Below are 21,594 nucleotides of genomic sequence, written 5' to 3' on the forward strand. Positions count from 1 at the left end.
CTGTGGCTCTGGCGTAGGCCGGTGGCTACAGCTCCGATTCAACCCCTAGCCTGGGAATCTCCATATGCCGCGGGAGCGGCCCAAGAAATAGCAACAACAACAACAACAACAACAACAACAACAAAAAAAAGACAAAAGACCAAAAAAAAAAAAAAAAAAAAAAAAAAGAATCCAGCGTTGCCATGAGCTGCAGTGTGGGTCACAGACACAGCTTGGATCCCACATTGCTGTGGCCGTGGCTGTGGCCAGCGGCTGCGGCTGCAACTCCGATTCGACCCTTAGCCTGGGAACTTCCATATGCCGCAGGTGCAGGCGTTAAAAAAAAAAAAAAAAAAGGACACCAGGCATATTGGATTAGGGACCTCCCTCCTGCAGTATCATCTCATCTTAACTGGCCACATCCACAGGTGCCGGAGTTCCCAATAAGGACACATTCTGAGGTGCTAGGGGTCAGGATTCAGCGTAGGTCGTGACAACAGAGTAGTTACCAAACACACAAGAAGAGGTGTGAGGACATGCAGCCCTTTCCAGGTGTCCTCTGGCTAGTGACTGAGCCGTTCCCGGGGGTAAGCAGACACCGCAGAGGAAAAAGTTTTGTAGCAGACAAACCAGGACATGATGCACGTCTCGCTTCCCAGAAGGTGCCTGCTCTGTTTTTCTCATCTGAAATGGGTGAATAATTCCTACTTTAAAGAAGTTCTTTGAGTCCCTAAATAAATCTTAGTTTCTCTCTCTCTTCTTCACTGTAGCGCACACCCAATTATTTATTATCAATAAATGTGGACACTCTGCCTCTGTGTTGCAAGACCCCTAAGTGAAGAAAGATCAGGAAATACTGTAATGCACAACTTCAAACTTCATCTCAAAGAAAATGACGTACGATTGGAACTGGAGAATTTAAAAAAGCAAACAGTATCTCAGTTCACGAGGACTTCTAAACTCAGAGATGGTTTTGGATTGAAGGGAACTTACAAAAGTCATCAAATAAACCGAGACCCAATACGGAGGCCCCTAGAGCAGGTGCTGGTGTGCATGTGACAAACTTGTCATCAGTTCCCAGTAGAAGGTCTGCTGCCTGTATTGGTGACAAGGGGCTTCATGGGTCACAATCGTTTAGACACTGTAGGTCTAGATTCAATCAGTGTTTACTTAAGCCAAGTATAAGGAAAGTACTTATTATATGTAATAATATGCATGTATTATATGTAAAGTAAATACTTAAATCCTTACATCCCAGATACAGGTAAGAGAATATCACCTCCTTCCCAATGTTAGCAAAATTCCTGTGAAAGAAATTGCCATTATCCAGAATTTTGCAAATTGTTCAGCTCTTAACCCTAGTTTAAACTAGGTTAATAACAACAACAACAAAGCTAACTACTGGGACCATCTTATTAAGGATCGGCGTTGTCAGAGCTGTGGTGTAGGTTGCTGACATGGTATCTGAGCCGAGTCTATGAGCTACACCACATCTCAGGGCAACATCAGATCCTTAACCAGCCGAGCAAGGCCAGGGATGGAACCTCCATCCTCATGGACATCTGCTGCTTTCTTAACCTGCTGAGCCACAACGGGAACTCCAAAACTTCAGATTTTAGGTTGGCGTTTTTAAAATTTCAATTTGGAAGAAAATCACCAGAGGTACCAGATGTCAACAGTGACAGAACAATTCATCATACACTACACTGTCCTGTCATCAAATAGAACCTGGGCTTGTTTGGATTAGAGCTCAATTTTGTGTAGTGGACAGGGCCCCTTTTTATAGAGAGCATTTGGAGCCTGACTTGAGGCATCGAACTTCTTCCTATAGTGAGTGGCTATACAATTAGTAGTATTTTGAGAGCTTGTCACTAACAGTCAGTTGCAACAAAAGTCCTTCTTAGTCTTATTACCAGTAAAGATATTTTGTAAATTGTATTAATTGTATGAAGTAAACATTGATTTAGTTTCTGATATTTCCCATTCATTACTTTGCTTTTAATTCCGTAGAAGTAGGTGCATTATATACGATTGCTAATCTGGCAAACAGAGTCGACTTGGGGCTGATTCAGATTGGGACTTTTGAGTAATCGCACTGTGTTGGTCATTTTTTATTCAAGTGGTTGGATGGTAAAGAAATTGAGCGTTCGGAAAGGATTCAGGCATTGCAGAACTTTCCAGCAGTTGAGCAGCAAATCAGAGAGCAGGAGAAAGCTTATTGCCTCACACGAGCCAAGGACAAGGAAGCGACTCAGAGGAAACTGCAAGAGGAGGAAAACGAAGGCAAGGGGAGCCGCCACACCGACTCTGATGGACACTGGTTCACAGACATCAGCACCACGCTGTATGTAAACAGAGTGTGCTTTCCAGTTACCTTTTGTTGAAGGCAAAACTCTTGTTAAAATATCCTCTTCCCAAAGTGTTTACAGTGGCACTTATATTCCAGATGATTCATTTAAAGAATTTTTTTTTTTTTTTGCTTTTTAGGGCCACACCCGCGGCACATGAAAATTCCCAGGCTAGGGGTCCAATCAGAGCTGTAGCTGCCGGCCTGTGCAACAGCCACAGCAACGTGGGATCTGAGCAGGCAACACCAGCTCCTTAACCCACTGTGAGACTTTCCTCCCTTAGAAAGAAAAGCCTTTCCAAACTAGCAACTTTAATTTGCATCTAAAATTATCCTCCAGCACACCTCTCTAAAAGATGCACAGGAAAGATGAATTAACAGGTGTACTTTGATTTATAAAGTAGGAATGTTTTTAGAAAAGTTAAATGCAAATCACATTATTATAAATTGAGTAATTTTGATTGCATCATAAGATGTTCTATTTTGTGAATTATATAATGAATACATTTTTAATGTGATTAATAAGCTCCTAATTGGTCCTTTTTACAAACATGAATTTTTCATGCTTGCTTATTTTAAGGGGACTGCAACTATAGTCAATGGATTTGATTCCATACGATGAAAGCGTTAAATATTTTGATAACAGGACCTCTTAAGCTTGAGAAAATAATAATTATAAAATATTTCAGATGTACAAAAATGTTTAAAAAAATAAATAGGCAGCTACATAGTTTCACCACTCACACTTGGTAAATGTCAATAGTTTGCATGTTTGCTTTGGATCTTTCTTAAAAATTAGAAATAAAATATAGGTAAGTAAAAGCTCCTTATGTGTTTTTCCCCCATCCTACCCCTCCTTTCATCCCCAGTGGCATCTGCCATCCTATAGTTGGCACATGTTTGGTATAATGTCAACCCCATCTATGTGTTAATATATTTCCTACATAATTATGCCTTCTTAAGAGTAGTTTTATTTTTTAGCATAAATGATATATTTCTATAGCTTTGCTTGTCATTCACTGTTATGTCTTTGAGATTCATGTCTATGAAGACATGTAGAACTAGTTCATTCCCACTAGCTGTGGAATAAAATTCCATTGACTGAATAAGTCACAGTTTATCCCAGAGGTGATATTCAAAATATTTAACAGTAATTCTTTGGTACTGACCAATCAAGAACATGCACCAGCTCCAACAATCTGTGCGGCCCTGTTTTGAGAACATAGGAGGGAAGGAAGGCGGGAGGAATGGAGGGAAGGAAAGAAGGAAGGAGGGAGGGAGAAGGAGGGAGGGAGGGAGGAAAGATGTAGGATGGATGGACGGATGGATGGATGGGTGTCAGCTACACATCAGCCCTGGCGCAGCCATCCCTCTGGGTAGCTGTTTAGATGGGTTTTCCTCTCTTGTTTTTTCAGACAATGTTGCACATGTATTCTTGTGCAGTATGGACGTTTCTGCAGTGTATTCAACACTGGTGTTGCTATATATTAATTATGAACATCTTTTCAAATTTATAAGCACTGTTCAATTGTTTTTTAAAGAGTATTCACTTAAACCCATGTATCAACAATTTAGTGGAGTTCCTAGTCTCTGCCAATAGTAGGTAATATAATATTTTAAAACACTGGCCTGGAGTTTCCGTCGTGGCACAGTGGAAATGAATCTGACCAGCATCCATGAGGATGCAGGTTTGATCCCTGGCCTCGATCAGTGGCTCAGTGGATTAAGGATCCAGCATTGCCACGAGTGGTGGTGTAGGTCACAGACATGGCTTGGATCTGGCATTGCTGTGGCTGTGGTGTAGGCCCTAGCCTGGGAGCCTCCATATGCCTTGGATGTGGCCCTAAAAAAAAAAAGGCATAAAACACTGGCCAATCAAGTCGGTTGTTGAAGAGCATCTAATATTTAATTTGCATTTCTAGAATTACTAGTGACTTTCAATATTTTAATTGTCTTCTTATACATTTATCGACTATTCAGATTTCTTCAGTTTGGGACCTCTATCTATTTTAAAGAATTTGTAATGTTTTTTCATATTAATTTATAGTTCTTTTATACTCTAAGTGCAAATTCTTTAGTGGTTATGAGCTTTGCAAATATCTTGTCCTGGGCTATGACGTGTCTTTAATTTTTTCTTTTTTGCTTTTTAGGGCTGCCCCTGCAGCATATGAAAGTTCCCAGGCTAGGGGTCTAATTGGAGCTAAGCTGCCAGCCTACACCACAGCCACCACAACGTGGGATCCAAGCCGTGTCTGCCACCTACACCACAGCTCTCAGCAACACCAGATCCCCAGCCCAGTGAGTGAGGCCAGGGATCGAACCCAAATCCTCATGGATACTAGTCAGATTCGTTTCCTCTGCGCCACGATGGGAACTTCTGACTTGTCTTTAATTTTAATAAGTTCTTCTGTTCCATGGAATTCAGAAGTATTAATGTAGTTAAATTTATTTTATAATTCAGAAGTATTAATGTAGTTAAATTTATTTTTTACACTTTTGGGTGTTGTCTATGAAATTTGTCAGTACGCCAGTGTCATATCTATCTGTCTGGAATTAACTTTTGACCATGGCGTGGGGTAGGGCCCCGAACGTTCCCACGCAGGTGGCTAATGTCTCTGCCCCGTTCGTTGCTAGAGTTCTCCCACTCTCGGTAACACCTCCCTCTTCTCCCTACTCCTGGCCCATTTGTGGGCTCCCTAGGCTGTTCCACGGGAGCCCCGCCACATAGTTTTAATTTTCTGTAAATCTTGATTGTCGGTAGGAGATAACTCCATTTTTCAAAATTATCTTGTCTCTTCTTGACTCTTTTTTATTTTTCTGTGAGCATTTTCGAATGTGCTATTCAAACTCTCCCCAAATCCCTAGGGTGATTTGGATTGAAATTGCATTTAATTTATATGTTAATAAGAGGAAAGTTGACATCTTCACAACAAGGATTCTTGCCTTGTGAACTTTGAAAGAGCTCTATTTATTTAGATCTTCTTCTGAGTCCTTCAATAAGTTTTTATAATTTTCTCCATAATGGTTTTACACCATTTCTTATCAGATTTATTTCTAAGTATCTTATAGGATGGGATTTTAAGAATAGACTCGTAATGGGGTCTTCCTGATGTTTGTGGAGACAAACGGTTTTTGGATGCTGATGTTGTATTAAGCGATCTTGCTGAACTTTTCAAAAAAGACACAATAGTCTATAGATTATCTCGTGTTTTCTACATAGAAACACATCTTTATAAATAGCAATTTAAAATTTTTTTGCCAATCCTAGTCTACTTTTTATTTTTTTATGGTGCCTGCTAAGCCCCCAGTATGGGATGGAATAGCAACAAGTAAGAATGGGTGTATCTTACTCCTGACTTTTAAAAGAATGTTTCCAGTTTTTCATCATTAAGCATGATGATTCCTGTGAGGCTTTGGAGAGTTAAGTTAGTTTCCTTTTATTCCAAATTAATGAACAGCTTTTATCATCACAGATACTGGATTTTTATTAAATACTTTCCCTGGATCTATTGAGATAATCATGGTTTTTTTCTGTTGACGTGTTGAATTACATTAATAAATTTTTCAATATTAAACCATCCTTGAATTTCTAGAATAAACTCACTTTGTCCATCTATTTAATTTAATTTAATTTATTTTATTTTATTTTGTCCTTTTAAGGCTGCACCTGTGGCAGGTGGAGGTTCCCAGGCTAGGGGTCCAATAGGAGCTGTAGCCACTGGCCCAGGCTGCAGCCACAGCAACACCAGATCCAAGCCCAGTCTTCGACCTACACCATGGCTCACGGCAACGCCAGATCCTTAACCCACTGAGCAAGGCCAGGGATCAAACCCGCAACCTCATGGTTCCTAGTCAGATTCATTTCCACTGTGCCATGATAGGAGATCCTTGTCCATCTATTTTAAATGCATGGCTGCATGCATTTTGCTAATATTTTGTGCATAATATTTAAACCTCTGTTCCTAAATGACCTTATGCTGTAATTGCATAAGAGATGTTTGCCTCCTTTTCCCCATCCGTCCTCCCAGACCCGCTCTTGGGAGTCAGCGCAGCTGGAAGAGGCCAGGAGAGAGGGCACCGAAGAAAGGGGTAAAGGAGCAGCAGGGCTGGAGTCGCCCGACTCCCTCTCCCCGTGGAAAGACCGATCTTAAGCTGGATCAGGGGAGAAGGGTTGGGAGAGGGAGGGTAAGGGCTTCGTGTGGATAGGTGTCTAAAGTTTCCCTTAAACCGTAGCCTTTTAAGACCTGAGAGTGAGGGTTAGCTGAGACGAGACCCTTCTCCAACGGGACCGTGGGGCTGCGGGGTCTGCTCCTGAGGAGGAGGTTCTGAGAGAGCAGAGGTGAAGGAAGTGGTTGAAGAGCAACATTTTTCGTTCCCGTCCCAACGATCTCGGTCTATTTCATCAACCAGGTACACACGTGGATTTGCATTTGGAGACTGACGTTGTGTAGCGGACACTTCTATAGTTTTTCTTACGTGCAGTTATGTTTTATGTTTAAAAAAATTTTTTTAGATTGCAGAAGGCAAAGGTGAAGCAATTGGTAACTTTTTAGCAAAACAAATTCTTTTTAATATAAATGTATTTATTAAATTGTCGTTGATTTACAGTTGAGCGTTACTGTCAGGTGTATAGTTTCAGGTTCCTTCCCATTACAGGTCATTACAAGATAGCGAATGTCCTTCCCTGTGCTACAGACTAGGTCCCTGTTGTTTATTTCTTTTACATATAGTGGTGATATCTGTTAATCCCAAACTCCTAACTTAGCCCTCCCCACCCTTTTTCTCTTTGGTAACCACAGGTTTGTCTTCTATGTCTGTTGGCAAAACAAATTCTTTTAAATGAGACTTAAACCAATTATTTCAGTGATGATTAGCTAAACTATTGTAGAAATTATAGGTCCCCTTAATGGATTGTTTTTTTTTTTTTTTTCAGTGCCATAGAGAACCACACTTATGTGGCAAAGCATTTAAGTAATGTGCAGTATTCTGCTTCTTAAACTTTCTAGTTCCTTTTTACAATATGTAAGGTATCTAAGCAGAACTTTACTCTCTGTTCTATTTAAACTGTTGAAATTTCTAGCATTTTTCGTCCCTCCTTTCAAAAAGCGTCTTATTTGAAGGTCAGAGAAATCCATGTCATCTCATTTCAGTCAAACAGCAGCAATAAGTCTAACATTTAATGAGTATTTACTCTCTGCCATACTTGGTCCTAAGGGCCTCCTGTAGGTTTTTTCATTTAATGTCATTCTGTAAGAGAACATATTCTAGGGAGAGGAGAGGGGAGGGGCCCATCCCAAATGTGTACCCTTGAATAATGTCATTTTCTCTCTGCTAGAACAGAGTTCTTTGTAGGCAGCGTCGCTGTGTGTCTTCACGAGGGTTGTCTCTCTGCTGCCTGACACACAGAAAGATGCTCAATAAATATGACTGGAATCCAGGTGAAATGAACATTGAATATCATCTAATACCTATTTGATGCTCTATGGAGACATCATTTAATTCTCTGACAGTCCACAAAGCATGAATCAGAAAGAGCTAAAAAACCCAAGTTATGCATGCAGAATGGAGTCGATAGAGGCCACACCATGGGCGATCTCATATGTCCCACTAGAGAATTTTAGAGCTAGAGAACCATCAAAGAGCCTGGAAGTAATAGGATCTAATTTTTTAGAAAGATGGAGTTGAAGGTACAAGACTGGAGGTGGGGCGATTGCTAAGGCCCCACGGTCCTGAGTTTGATCATCAGAACCTACCGGAAACTACTGGAAATCAAGATCCCGGGCCCAACTCCAGATCTCCTGGATCAACTCTGGTGGGAGCCCAGGAATCTGTATTTGGTATAAAACTCCCCAGGTGACTCACCTCAGCCAGGTCTATGGACCCTGGAATCCGATTACCACCGAATTCCTGCTGGTCGATGAGGTGGGCCTGGGCTGTGGCGCTGAGTTCCTTGGCTCCTTAAAGACACAATTTGTCACTCAGGGTAAGGACATAAGGTAAGACAAGGGTGTAAGACATTTTAGGGGCAGCATTTAGGATGAAACTCAGAAATCCATTCCTGATGCTGACCTGCTCTCTGTTCTTTCCTAGTCTGTCTTCTGAAGAGAACGAAGACCACATCCAGGCACCAGAAATACCAGAAGGGGAATGCAAGAAGAAGAAATCAGACAGCAGTGAAGACGACCTGGAATTCTGGAACAAGCCCTCGCTGCACACTCCCGAATCTAGATTGGAAACTCTTAGACATATGGAAAAACAACGAAAAGACCAAGAAAAATTGAGGTGGTCATTTTTCCCCACTATTGAGTGTGATGGGACATATTTTGATGATTGCACTTGATTTTACTCATGGGTGTGTTAAATCTGCATTAGCCATCACGCACAAACATTGTTTTTTCTAGAAGTTCCCATCGTGGCTCCGCGGTAACAAAGCCGGCTCTCGAGTTCCATCCCTGGCCTCCCACGGTGCATTAAAGGATCCACGTTGCCATGAGCTGTGGCTCAGGTTCTGCATGGCTGTGGCTGTGGTGTAGGCCGGCAGCTACAGCTCCAATTCGACCCCTAGCCTGGGAACTTCCATATACTGTGGGTACAGCCCTAAAAAGACAACAATAACAACCCCCACCACAAAAGCAAACCCAAAACTGTTTTCTCCCTCATTTTAGCTTTTCGTAAAAGTGTATCTACTAACATTTATTAGTATCAAACTACCTTCTTTAGAATGTCATGGGTTGTGGTATTTTAGGTAGGGTTTTGTTTTTATGTCCTTAGATTTTTAACAGCTTTAAATGTATCAAATAATAGCAAGGCCTGGTTTAGAGATACTGGTTATCCCTGTAGCCTGCCCTATCCAGTACGTTCCTGAGATGGCTGGCTCTTCTGGGCACCCCTGAACTGTCCTGGGTCATGGAGAATAATGTAGTTCTTGGAAACGTGAACTTCACTGGAGCTGGAAACCCAGTTTAAGAAGCGGGAAAATGTGAATAAAGTTACGTTTTAAAATAAAGTTAACTTGGAGTTCCCATTGTGGCACAGTGGAAACGAATCAGAGTAGTATCCATGAGGATATGGGTTCGATCCCTGGCCTCGCTCAGTGGGTTAAGGATCTGGCCTTGCAATGAGCTATGGTGTAGGTCACAGATATGGCTCAGATTCCGCGTTACTGTGGCTGTGATATAGTCTGGCAGCTATAGCACCGATTCGACCCCTAGCGTGGGAACTTCCATATGCCACAGGTGTGGCCCTAAAAAGACAAAAATAAAATAAACTGACACTAAATCTGCAACAAGAGAAAAATAGAAATTCAAGGGAAAGAATTGCCTAGAGTTCTGTCATCTAAACAGATTTGTCCATCTGATCTTCTAGAGCTTGTCTATATGCCTTTTTTAAGTTTTTATATATTTTCAGTGTTTTCAACAAATAGAATTTATGTTCTGCATTTTTTTTTCTTTTTATGGCTGCACCTGTGGCAGATGGAAGTTTCAGGCTAGGGCTCACATCGGAGTTGCAGTTGAGGCCTGTGCCACAGCCACAGCAACACCGGATCTGAGCCGAGTCTGTGACTGAGGCCTCAGCTTGCAGCAACACTACATCCTTAACCCACTGAATGAGGCCAGGAGTCAAACCCACATCCTCCGAGAGCCATTGTTAGTTCTTAACCCAGTGAGCCACAATGGGAACTCCACATTCTGCATTTTTCTTTCATGATATTCCACGAATCTTTCCTCTTCGCTCCATTTCTTTTCCTCCCATCTCTACCCCTTCATGGTCATGACAGTTAACAGGCCGGGGTCCACCCCACCAGAGCCTTCTCCACCTTCTACAATCATAGACAAGCATAGCAATGATTTCTGCAAATGTAGGATGGGGGGGTCTTTTTTTTTTTTTTCCCTTTTAGGGCCACACCTGCAGCATATGGCAGTTCCCAGGCGAGGGGTCAAATCAGAGCTGCAGCTGCCGGCCTACACCACAGCCACAGCCACGTGGGAACTGAGCCATGTCTGTGACCTACACCACAGCTCACGGCAACACCAGATCCTTAACCCACTGAGCAGGTCCAGGGATTGAACTCTCGTCTTCATGGATGCTAGTCAGGTTCATTACTGCCAAGCCACAATGGGAACTCTGGATTGGGCATCTTTGTTAAAAACAAAAACGGACTTGTATTTTATATGTTTGTTCTAAATCATCATCGACACGTTTCTATAACTTTTTAGACCAGTAGGTAGGGTAAACATATTTTGTAAAACTGCAGAATATTTTGTGGCGCGAATGTACCAGTCAATCAGCGTCATCCCTGGATTGATGGGCGTTCACCACGGTCCAGGGTTTTGCCGTTGCAGATGCTCTTGTGATAGCCATTGTTTTACGTAGATCCTTATGTACTGGTATTTTCATTTCTATAACGTTGATTCTATGTGGCAAATTTTAAAACTGTAATTTTAAAATAGGAGCTATATACACAAATGGAGAATTGATAGCTGGTAAATCATGCATAAAATAGACTCATTTAAATATTCTTGCATACCTCACGAAAAGGAGCTTTCTCCCCCACTCGAATTATCTGGCAAATTGCCTTGGTCGCTTGTTTGCTTTACAGATATAGATACAATCATCCAGAAATCGGGCTCCATCATCCCTTGCCAGCAGTGGACTTCATTACAGTGAATTGTTGGTGTATTCGCAAATATCCGATTAACTCTTCTTAAACTGTTTCACCAAAGTATTCATTGCTTTCATCTTACTTGCTTTTTTACTCTCTCCCCGCCCCTTGTTCTCCCCCCCCCCAATATTAAGTGGAAAAAAGAAGAAGGTGAAACCACCCAGGGTTTTGATCACAGAAGACGGGAGAGCCCTGAACGTAAATGAGCCCAAGTAAGTGAGCCAAGAGGAGACTCGAAGAAGCAGCGTGGGCAGTGCTGCTGCTGTGACGGTTTCCGTTACAGGTGTGCTCTGCAGAGAAGGTATCTGACCGCTCGTAACAAACACGACGAGCCTATTACGCATGTCATTTTGTGCATATTTGAAAGCAGAACATACATCTATTACGTTTTCAAGTGCATAATGTCCTATTTCATTCTCTTGGCATCCAGAAGGTGATGATCTTGACGTATGGAAATCTTAGTTATTTGGGTATCCCCTGCGACCTTGGACCACATACAGTCTTAGGCCTGACAACTCCAAGTGCATTTTTGTTCCGTCTCTTAGTCTTTAAAACTCTGCCATGAACAAGCAGGCTGAGAAGACCGATACATCTCCTGTGTGTGTCTACTTTAGACTCTGGAACACGTCTGCAAAGCATTCGAGAGCTAAGGAAAGAGACTGATATAATTACCTCGGTGGAGTTGATGAGAGAGGAAAAATATTCCGCCTGGAAATCCTTGTGTATAATAGTTATCTGATCTACTCTGTCTGGCTGTGTTAACATGTGAAACGAGAAAGCAGGCAGAAAAGGCCTTTTGTGGTCAAAATATAGATCAGAAAGCCTATGGACTCAATCTTGTTTGGCTTCGTTCCACTCCTCAAAACCTGCTTCCTTGGCTCACTCCCTTGGCTGCGCCGTTGCCATGGCAGAGGGGCAGCCCCGAGTCGTCCTCACGCGTCGGTCTCATCATCTTCCCAGCTGTCTCATGTGACAGGCCGCGTCTCTTTTTCACAGGCCCAGACCCTGAGCCTGAGGTCACATAGCTAGTAGGAGGTATGACCGCCTGGCCTGTGCTAGCCCAGCTCTAGCGGTTTCCACGGTCAAGTTTGCAGTCTCACTGCCATCACCACCCCCGACACAGGCATGTGCGTGCACCCACACATCCACACACACACACACCCCCTCTCCTTGTCTACAGCATGAATGTACCACAGCACACGACGCTAAGCCCTGGGGACGCAGAGTGAATGTGACAATTTCTGCCTTCAAGGAGCTTGAAAATCTAGTGGGGAGATGGTCTCTCATGAGCCTGAAATAAGGCTTGGGGGAGACCCTCTGGGCTCTGTGAGCCCCTAGTAAGACCCATGAGGCTCCTTCAGTCCCATCGTGTTTCTATTCTATGTTCTCATCCTTTCCAGAGTCACAAATTCCAGCCATCTCCTTGACCTAACAGATCTGACCATACTGATCTTTCCTTTCCTTCTGAAGCAATTTCTTTCCTATGCTTCTGATTCTTTGATCCTACTACCTTCTCATCTCTGCTCTTCAGGATCCTTTTTTTTTGCGGGGGGGGATGCCTGTGGCATGTGAAAGTTCCCAGGCCAGGGATCGAACCCGTGAACAGCAGCAACCCAACACACTTCAGTGACAACACCAGATCTTTAACCCAGTGCGCTACCAGGGAACTGCTCTGGATCCTTTTTGTCTTGTCTCCTGAGTGCTCTGGGGCAAACTCATCTTCTCTTTCCACATTCACTCACCAAATCCCACGGCTTTCAACACAACCAGACCCAGCCTCTTCCCTGAGAATGAGGCGTGTGTATTCAGTTGGGTCTTTGAGATCCTGTGTGGATGTGAATGAGGTGTCGTAAGCTTATCACGACCGAAGCAGAAGCGCTCCTTCCATCCCCCTCCCACTTGCCCTCAGCGCTGGCTCATCCCTTGTGCCAGCTCCGGGGGAACCTCCCCCGGATGTTAGGACCGAAACCTCGATGCCTCCCTAATTCATCTCTCTCTCGTTTGATCAGTCAGCCTCATCAGTCTTCCTTCTGAGTTACCAGAATCCTCCCCCCCCATTCACTCCATCACCACCACATAGAGGAAGCCTGGACCATTGCAGTAGCTTGTTAGGTCATCGCCACCGTTCATCTCTCGGCCACCCACCAGGTCCTCTACTCAGAACAAAGGAGGAGGAAGGGAGGAAAGGGTACACAGCCCTCTGTTAAGGAAAATCCCTGGAAAGCACCAAGCAACACCTGCCTTCACAGGTGTTGCTTGGTCATGCCTCCATCGCATGACCTGTCTAGCTGCCAGGGAGGCCGGAGGATGTGGTCTTGACCTGGCAGGACCATGTTGCTCGTGAAAATCAGGGGTCCTGTTCCTCTGGATAAAAGGCAGCAGACAATGGGGAAGGACTAGCAGGCCAGGCCAGAGAAAACTTCTCCGAAATTGCCTTTCTAGAGCTCTAATACGAAGGGAGAGTTTTAAGTTGGTGGCTGGAAAATGGGAGCATAAGCAGCCAAGGCAGAGGGCAGAATGTATGAAGGCTCCTGAGACGAGGTCACTTGAACACCTGAGGAAGTTGCCCCCCGCCCGCACCCACCCCCACCCCCAAATCCACTGGATTGTTGAAAGCGGTGAGAGTGGCTGCTGCAAACAGACATCCTGCTGACAGCTAACCTAGGGCTAATGGTACACTTTTCCAGACTATGTAGCCTACATTCTTGAATATTGTGGGCTATGTCCTTTACAGAAGAATATAAGTGGAATACTCAAAATGCAACTGACCAAGTCATTCTGAACAGTCCAGGGACAGCATGGAAGTTATACCCAGGACTCGGCCTCAGGTACGGTGGAAAGATGAGGGCTTTGAGACCCTGCCTCCCCGGGGCCCACGTGACCTCTTTCCCAGCTCCGTCAGCCTGAGCCTGTGTTTCCTCTTCTGTAAATGGAGGAGATAGATCATGGGCAGCGTCTCGGCATTTCTGGGGGCGATGGAAAGGTCACCAAGGAAAGAAGAAAAAAGAAGTCACCAAAAAAAAGGAGATAAAACTGGAGTTCCCTTGGTGGCTCAGTGGTTAACAAATTGGACTAGGATCCATGAGGATGCAGGTTTGATCCCTGGCCTCACTCAGGAGGTTAAGGATCCAGTGTTGCCGTGAGCTGTGGTGTAGGCTGGCAGCTGTAGCTCCAATTCGACCCTTAGCCCGGGAACTTGCACACGCCGTAAGTGCGGCCCTAAAAAGCCAAAAAAAAAAAAAAAAAAAAAAAAAAAAAAAGAGAGAGAGAAAGAGAGAGAGGACAAGACTGTTTACAATTTAAGGAGTGGGATGCTGGATCAGGGAAGCAAATGCAACCTGAAATTCTCCATCCGCAAGTGACTCCGTGTTTAATTTTCTTCCAGCAGTGAAATGGAAAAAGAGAACTTTAACCACCAGATGTCTCTGTCTCCGCACCGATGCTAATTTTTTTGTCTATAGTTTAAGATGCTCATATTGAAACCATGTAAACGGAAATAATTTATGACTATGTTGAGGGTTGCTGTTGAAATTTCTTAACTAACAGATTTTTTTATTGACCAGCCACCAAAATAACTTCTTCATTGAAGATTATGAAACAATTATTATCACATTTCTTTTGCTAACGGGATGGGTTTGTCTGGAAAGTGTCACTAAAGGCATCCTCTTTCTTCCCCCTTAGACTTGACTTCTCTTTGAAAGATGATGAAAAACGTAACCAGATCGTCCTGGACCTCGCCGTGTATAGGTAAAGACATTTTATTATGCATTTATTTAATGGCATTTCTTTCTACTTTCATTCTCCAGCACAGTCCCTTGAGTTCTGCAACGTGAACAGCAGCCTGCGGCATGCAGAAGTTCCCCAGCCAGGGCTCGAACCCACGGCACAGCAGCGGCCTGAGCCACTGCGGTGACAATGCCAGATCCTTAACCACTGTGCCACAAGAGAACACACCGGCATGTTCCACATACCGTCCGTATTCTCCTGGAGCTTACGGCCCAGTGTGGGTGACGTCCCCAGGCGGGCATCTGAGAAGTGATGACAGAGGGAGAGGAGTGATAGGCAGGAAAGGGCAGAGCTCAGGCGCAGAGAGTGGGGTGTGCGCGCGTAGTCTGTGCTGGGTGGTACGGGGATGGCTGGGGCAGGAGGGAAAGCTGGGGACAGGAGCGCTGAACATTGAAGAAGAGTAGGATGCAGTGAACTCTACGGAGAACTGGAAGGGAACTGTTTTAGGCAAAGGAAAAAACACACCTGCAAAGCCACGGTAGGTCAGGGCAGATGAACTTTTTAGGTGGCCCTAAGCACAAAAAAAGAATCTGTAGTCCTTTTTTTTTTTTTTTTTTTTTTTTTTTGTCTTTTTGCCACTTCTTGGGCCGCTCCCGCGGCATGTGGAGGTTCCCAGGCCAGGGGTCTAATCGGAGCTGTAGCCGCCAGCCTACGCCAGAGCCACAGCAATATAGGATCTGAGCCACATCTGCAACTTACACCACAGCTCACGGCAACGCCAGATCCCCAGCCCACTGAGCAAGGGCAGGGATCGAACCCACAACCTCATGGTTCCTAGTCGGATTCGCCAACCACTGCGCCACGATGGGAACTCCTGTAGTCCATTTTTGAAGTGATAGCTATGAAACATGAAGTTGTAGGAAAACTTGCCTCTACTGTGTATTATTTTAATTTTTATTAACACAAGGCTTTATGAACACTATGTCCAGCCGTGATGCACAAGCTTCGTAGTGATCTGAGAGGACAGGCACCACGTATGTGCCCATTTTACAGGTGAGGAGACTGAGGTTTAGGAAGGTGAGGGAAGGTCGTCCGAGGTAATAGAGCAGGAGGTGGAGTCACTTCTTGGGGTCTCTGGGGCTGAAGCCTGAGCCTCTCACCCCGCATTGTCCTCCCTGCCTTAATGTTTGTGATCTTTGAATCATCACTGTATTTTCAAATGTTCACTGTCCAAATTTTAACATGTACAAAAACAATCATTTGGGGAGTTCCCGCCATAGAACAATGGGTTAAGAATCCAGCTGCAGTGCTCGGGCACTGAGGAGGTGGGGGTGTGGGGTTCTGGTTCGATCCCCAGCCCAGCCGGTGGTCCCAGCATTGCTATAGCTGTGGTTTGGATTCCGTCCCTGGCCTGGAAACTTTGGTTGCCTTGAGTGCGGCCATAATTTTTTTTTTTTTCTAGGTCCATACCCATGGTGTATGGAAGTTCCCAGGCAAGCCAGGCAAGGAGTCACATCGGAGCTGCAGCTGCCAGCCTACGCCACAGCCGCAGCAACACCAGATCCCAGCAAGCCTCGTCTGCAACCTGCACCGCAGCTCAAAGCAACACCGGCATCCTTAACCCACTGAGCGGGGCCATGGATCGAACCTGCGTCCTCACGGATACTAGTTGGGTTCATTACTGCTGAGCCACGACGGGAACTCCCATAAAATTAAAAATAATAATAATCATTTGGCCAAACATCTAATTTTAACAAGCGATATGGAATCTAAACCTCTCATCTGCTCATGAAGTCAAGGGGAACGGTGGCCCCCGATCCTGGGGTCACTGCATGGGGGTAGGGCTGGGCTTGGTGGGCAGGATGCATCTCGGGGGGAGAGGTGGAGCCGCTCTTCAGGAAACATGGTCTCAGGGCAGCTGCAGAACAGCTGCAGGGAACTGGGAGCTGCTGAGGAAGACGGAGCTGGTGGTTTCAGGCCCCGAGCTTAGTGGATTCAGCATTCCTGGCTATTCAAGTCAATCTTAGGGGCTTAAAATATTCATGAAAGAACATGGCAAGCCATCTTTTGCAAACCTCTGGTGTTTCAGGCTGCAGATATTTTTGGGTGAGGGGCAATCAATGCCAAGTGTACTTGTGGGTCTAAAAATGAAATCGCTGATATATTGAATTTCCTTTGGCCTGAGAATTCATTTAAGACAAGTATTCTAAGACCCTTTTAGCATGCAATGATAAACTTTATTTAAAGTGTTCCCACAAGTGTGAGCTTATATTTGCACTTCTTTAAACTTAATGTTTTCGAAAATTCTAAGACTTGGTGGTTTAATTTTCAAGGTACATGGACACCTCTTTAATCGATGTCGATGTACAGCCAACATACGTGCGGGTCACGGTCAAAGGAAAGGTGAGTGTAACCCCAGAGGCTGTTACCATTCAAAAGCTCAGCCTGAACCCAGCCAGCCTGCCTCAAACCAGCTTGAAGTCGGAGTTCCCACCGTGGCTCAGTGGAAACGGATCTGACAAGTATCCGTGAGGATGCAGGTTCGATCCCTGGCCTCGCTCCTTGGGTTAAGGATCCCACATTGCCGTGAGCTGTGGTGCAGATCACACACATAGCTCGGATCCCACATTGCTGTGGCTGTGGTGTAGGCCAGCAGCTACAGCTCTGATTCAACCCCTAGCCTGGGAACCTCCATATGCCAAGGGTGTGGTCCTGAAAAAAATTTTTAAGTCATTCTAAAATAGAAACACAGTCAGAGTGCTATGTTTTAGACACACAGTTTTAATACAACAGCATTGTCGCTCAGCAGGTATGGGGCTGACCATTTTGTACCTTGATAAAATGACTGGTTTCAACCCATATCTATTTATATGTTACTACTTTTTTCAGAGCTGATAAATGATCATGAATGTGGTAGCCTATGCTTGAAATTCTATTTAAATACATACCCATTTAAAATTGTCGATGGGATTTCATTCCATAGCAACTAGTTTCATCATTCTTGAGGGAGTATTTTTTGCTGATTCTGAACATTCATATGAGTTAGGCTGAAGACTTTAAAATGGAAATATGTTGATGTCTTACGACAAGAAGTTTCATCCATGAATTCTCTATCAGCAGTGTTATCACAGAGGGACCAGTCACTCCTTGTAGCCGGTAGCTGTTCTTTAGACCAGTCACTGCGACTGGTAAAACAGTTCGTTCATCTCAAACACAGCCCGTATATGTTTGTTCCCCTGCATTTTTAAATGAATGGCGAACCCTACATTTGCAGTGAAAACACCTCTGAAAGCACCCCCTCCCGTGATCTGCATCGCGCTCCACCTGTTTCCTTTCAGCCATTTCAGCTCGTGCTCCCTGCAGAAGTCAAACCTGATAGCAGCTCTGCTCAAAGATCACAGACAACAGGGCACCTGGTCGTCTGCATGCCCAAGGTAGGTAGTGTGTGTGTCGTCTGCGTCCATCTGAGTCTGGATATGCTGGCTCCCGAAGGCGCTTGACCTGTCAGGGCTCACGATGACCTCTGACCCAGGTGCTTCGGGTGCAGAGAGCAGCAAAGCCACTCATGGCAGCCCAGGCAGAAGGAAGGCCTGTGAGCACAAAGAGCTGAGGCCGGGTCGTGGCTGGGGCCTGTCGTGGCTCTTCCTGCCTGTAGTCCCCCCCTCTGTAGCCTTCCCCTACCACGCAGCCCAGCGCGTGGGTGGGAGCTGGGATGTGTCCATCACAGGCCCCACCGAGCGTGGGTGTCACGTGGGGACAGGAACTTTCCTTACACATGCCTTTGCGAGGAGATGTCCTAGGCCTTGGGGCGCTGACGGAAATGTGATCGAATTCCAGATATTGAGCGTACTAGTTTTGTGACTTGAGCAAGTTGTTAACCTAGTTCTGAGCCTCTTTTTCCTAATACTGCGCTTTTATTTTTTCTTTTCATTTTTAGGGCCGCATCCGCGGCACATGGAAGTTCCCATTCTAGGGGTCGAATCGGAGCTGCAGCTGCTGGCCTACACCACAGCCACAGAAACTCAGGATCCTTAACCCTGAGAGAGGCCGGGGATCGATCTCTCATCCTCATGGATACTAGTCATGATTGTTATCACTGAGCCACAACGGGAACCCCCTAATATCGCTGTTAAGAAAGATAACACACATAAAATTCCTAGCAGCATGAGCCCTCAATGAATATACTGTTGCCCTCATTATCTCTTTTTCTTTTTTTTCTTTTTTCCCTTTATTTTTAGGGCCACCCCCCCACCCTCCCGGCATATGGAAGTTCGAAGGCTAGGTGTCAAATTGGAGCTATAGCCACCAGGCTATGCCAGAGCCACAGCAACCTGGGATCCCAGCCGTGTCTGCAACCTACACCACAGCTCACGGCAACACCGGATCCTTAACCCACTGAGCAGGGCCAGGGATGGCACCCCTGTCCTCATGGATACTAATTGGGGTCGTTACCACTGAGCCACAACGGGAGCTCTGCCTTTTTTTGTATTATTTTTATCACAGGGATTGGTTAGTATTTTAACTAAAACTCTTTTGTTTCTTTTATTTGGATGGAGAGTGGTATATATGTACTTTTTTCAGTATTTTTTTTAAATCAAAGGAAAGTTGATTTACCATATTATGCTAGGTTCAGATTTGTAGCGTAAAGTGATTTAGTTATTTCTTTTGCAGATTATATTCCATTATAGGTTATTACAAGATAAAATAAAATTCTCTGTGCTTTATAGTAAATCCCTTATCTATTTTACGTATAATAGTTTGTGTCTATTAATCACATATTCCTAATTTGTCCTTCTCCTCTCTCTTATGCTTAGTGAAATAAGTAAAACAGAGAAAGGCAAATGGCTATATAATATCACTTATACATAGACTCTAAAAAATAATGCAAATGAATTATATGCAACACAGGAGCAGACTCACAGACATAGAGTACAGAAGTATATATGTACTTTTGATATGACTGAGCTAAAGATGGCCAGGATTCCCTCTGCTGACTTTCAGACTCCTTACCTTTGATCTCAGAGCTAAATAACAGAAGTTGGTTAGAGGAGTTCCCAATGTGGCTCGGCAAGTTAAGAACCTGGCATCGTGTCTATGAGGACGCAGGCTCAATCCCTGGACTCGCTCAGTGGTTAAGGATCCAGTGTTGCCACAAACTGTGGCATAGGTTGCAGATGTAGCTCAGATCCAGTGTTGCCATGGCTGTGGTGTAGACCTCAGGTGCAGCTCTGAGTCAACCCCTAGCCCAGGTTGCAAAAAAAAAAAAAAAAATTATTTAAAAGCCTTCACAGGCTTAACGTGTAAAACTCATTTGTCTATTTAGAGTATTTGGATTCTTCGGCCTGTGAATGAGTTAGGATGTTTCCTGCTGCAAACTGCAGAAACCCCAAAGAAAACTGGCTTTAACCATAAAGAAGTGTTTCAACTCTTGTAACAAGATAAGGGAGGGAGGGAGGGAGCAAGGGGTCTGGCGAGGGTCAGGGACTTTGTGATATGTTAGCTTTGTCCTCAGACCAGCTTCCTTCCTGACAAGAGCATTAGCAGCACTGAGGGGACTTGCTTTCTTGTTCTTACCCCGCACGAAGATAGGCAGAGAATCCCAGAGAATTTCCTGTGTGGTGCAGCAGGTTAAGGGTCCAGCATTTCCGCAGCAGTGGCATAGGCCACAGCTGCAGCGTGGGTTCCCAGCCAAAAAAAAAAAAAAAGAGAATCCAAAAAAAAGACACCGAAGGAGGACCTCTCCATCACCATGGAATAAAAACTCCTCTTAGGAGTTCTCTTGTGGTGCAGCAGGGTAAGGATCCAGCATCGTCACTGCAGTATTCTGGGTTGCTGCTCTGGCGTGGGTTCAATCCCTGGCCCAGGAACTTCCATTTCATATGCTGCAGGCACAGCCAGGACCAAAAAAAAAAAAAAGAAAAAAGAAAAAAGCTCCTCTCGGCTGATTTGGCCAATTTAGCTGAAAAGCCCAACAAATCTTGATTAGCTTAACCCTGAACAGTGGACGCAATCTCCAGCCAAAGAGATGGTTGCCCTTTTTCAGCGCCTCTGATTTTATATTTGGTTACTGCTCTCTCATCTCCTGAGCTCGAGGTTGGGGGTGGGAGGGTCGGGTCAGCTTTGCCCAAGTCATTCAGGTTTCAAAGGGGAAGAGTGGATAAACCATTTAAAATCGGGTTCTCCTTGAGGAGGGTGGGGGCACAGAGAGTAAAAACTTGATTAACCCATAAGGTCTCTGTAGTGATTTAATAAGCCTTCATTTTCCCAAAGCCAGGTTTGTACCAGATTGATTATAGGTAATCAATGATGTATTTTTACTCTGAGGCAATAAAACCGCAAATACGATTTGTTGTCAAGCAATAAAACAACAAACACAACTGTAGGAATGGCATTGTCCTTGTTGACTGTAACAAATTAAGGAAATGCTTCTGTGCTAATCAGACTCTCCTACAGGGAAATCTAAGCGGTAACTCAGTTACCTCAGCGTTTTCAGAGGGACCTTTGAATGACACTGGATTTGACATTCCTCTTCTTTTTTCTTTTAAATGTCCATTCTCACGGAAAAGCCCGAGAGTAAATGGTAACCGCGCTCTCCTAAAAGAAAATCAAATTATTTGCGTGCTTGCTACAGGGTGCCAGGCAATTGATCAGAAAGCCTCTGCTGTCATAGCTTATGAATCTTTTAAATAAATACAGCATTCTATTTCCATTATCCTTTTTGTTTTTATATCTGTTTAAATGTTCCATGTTAAATATACATGAAAAGCATAAAAAATGGCTTATTAAAGGAAAAGCATTTTAGAAGTGCTTGGTAGAATATGAGATAATTTACACAGAAAGAATCAGAATGGTTTTTTTTTTTCTCAGTAATAGACTATGA

General features: G+C 44.3%; 1 protein-coding gene across 3 annotated transcripts in view; it reads left to right on the top strand.

The window, feature by feature from the left end:
* Nucleotides 1-21,594, top strand: part of LRRC6 (leucine rich repeat containing 6) — a 74,293-nt gene that overhangs the window by 30,101 nt on the left and 22,598 nt on the right. For 2 of the 3 annotated variants that reach the window (XM_021088516.1, NM_001243334.1), the window contains 6 exon segments: nucleotides 2,100-2,323; nucleotides 8,417-8,608; nucleotides 11,123-11,200; nucleotides 14,670-14,735; nucleotides 17,048-17,117; nucleotides 18,053-18,148. In XM_021088516.1, coding sequence (XP_020944175.1) covers nucleotides 2,100-2,323; nucleotides 8,417-8,608; nucleotides 11,123-11,200; nucleotides 14,670-14,735; nucleotides 17,048-17,117; nucleotides 18,053-18,148 — 726 coding nt within the window. 3 annotated transcript variants of the gene reach the window in all.

This window comes from Sus scrofa, chromosome 4 (genome assembly GCF_000003025.6).
Source record: "Sus scrofa isolate TJ Tabasco breed Duroc chromosome 4, Sscrofa11.1, whole genome shotgun sequence".
Taxonomy (NCBI): domain Eukaryota; kingdom Metazoa; phylum Chordata; class Mammalia; order Artiodactyla; family Suidae; genus Sus; species Sus scrofa.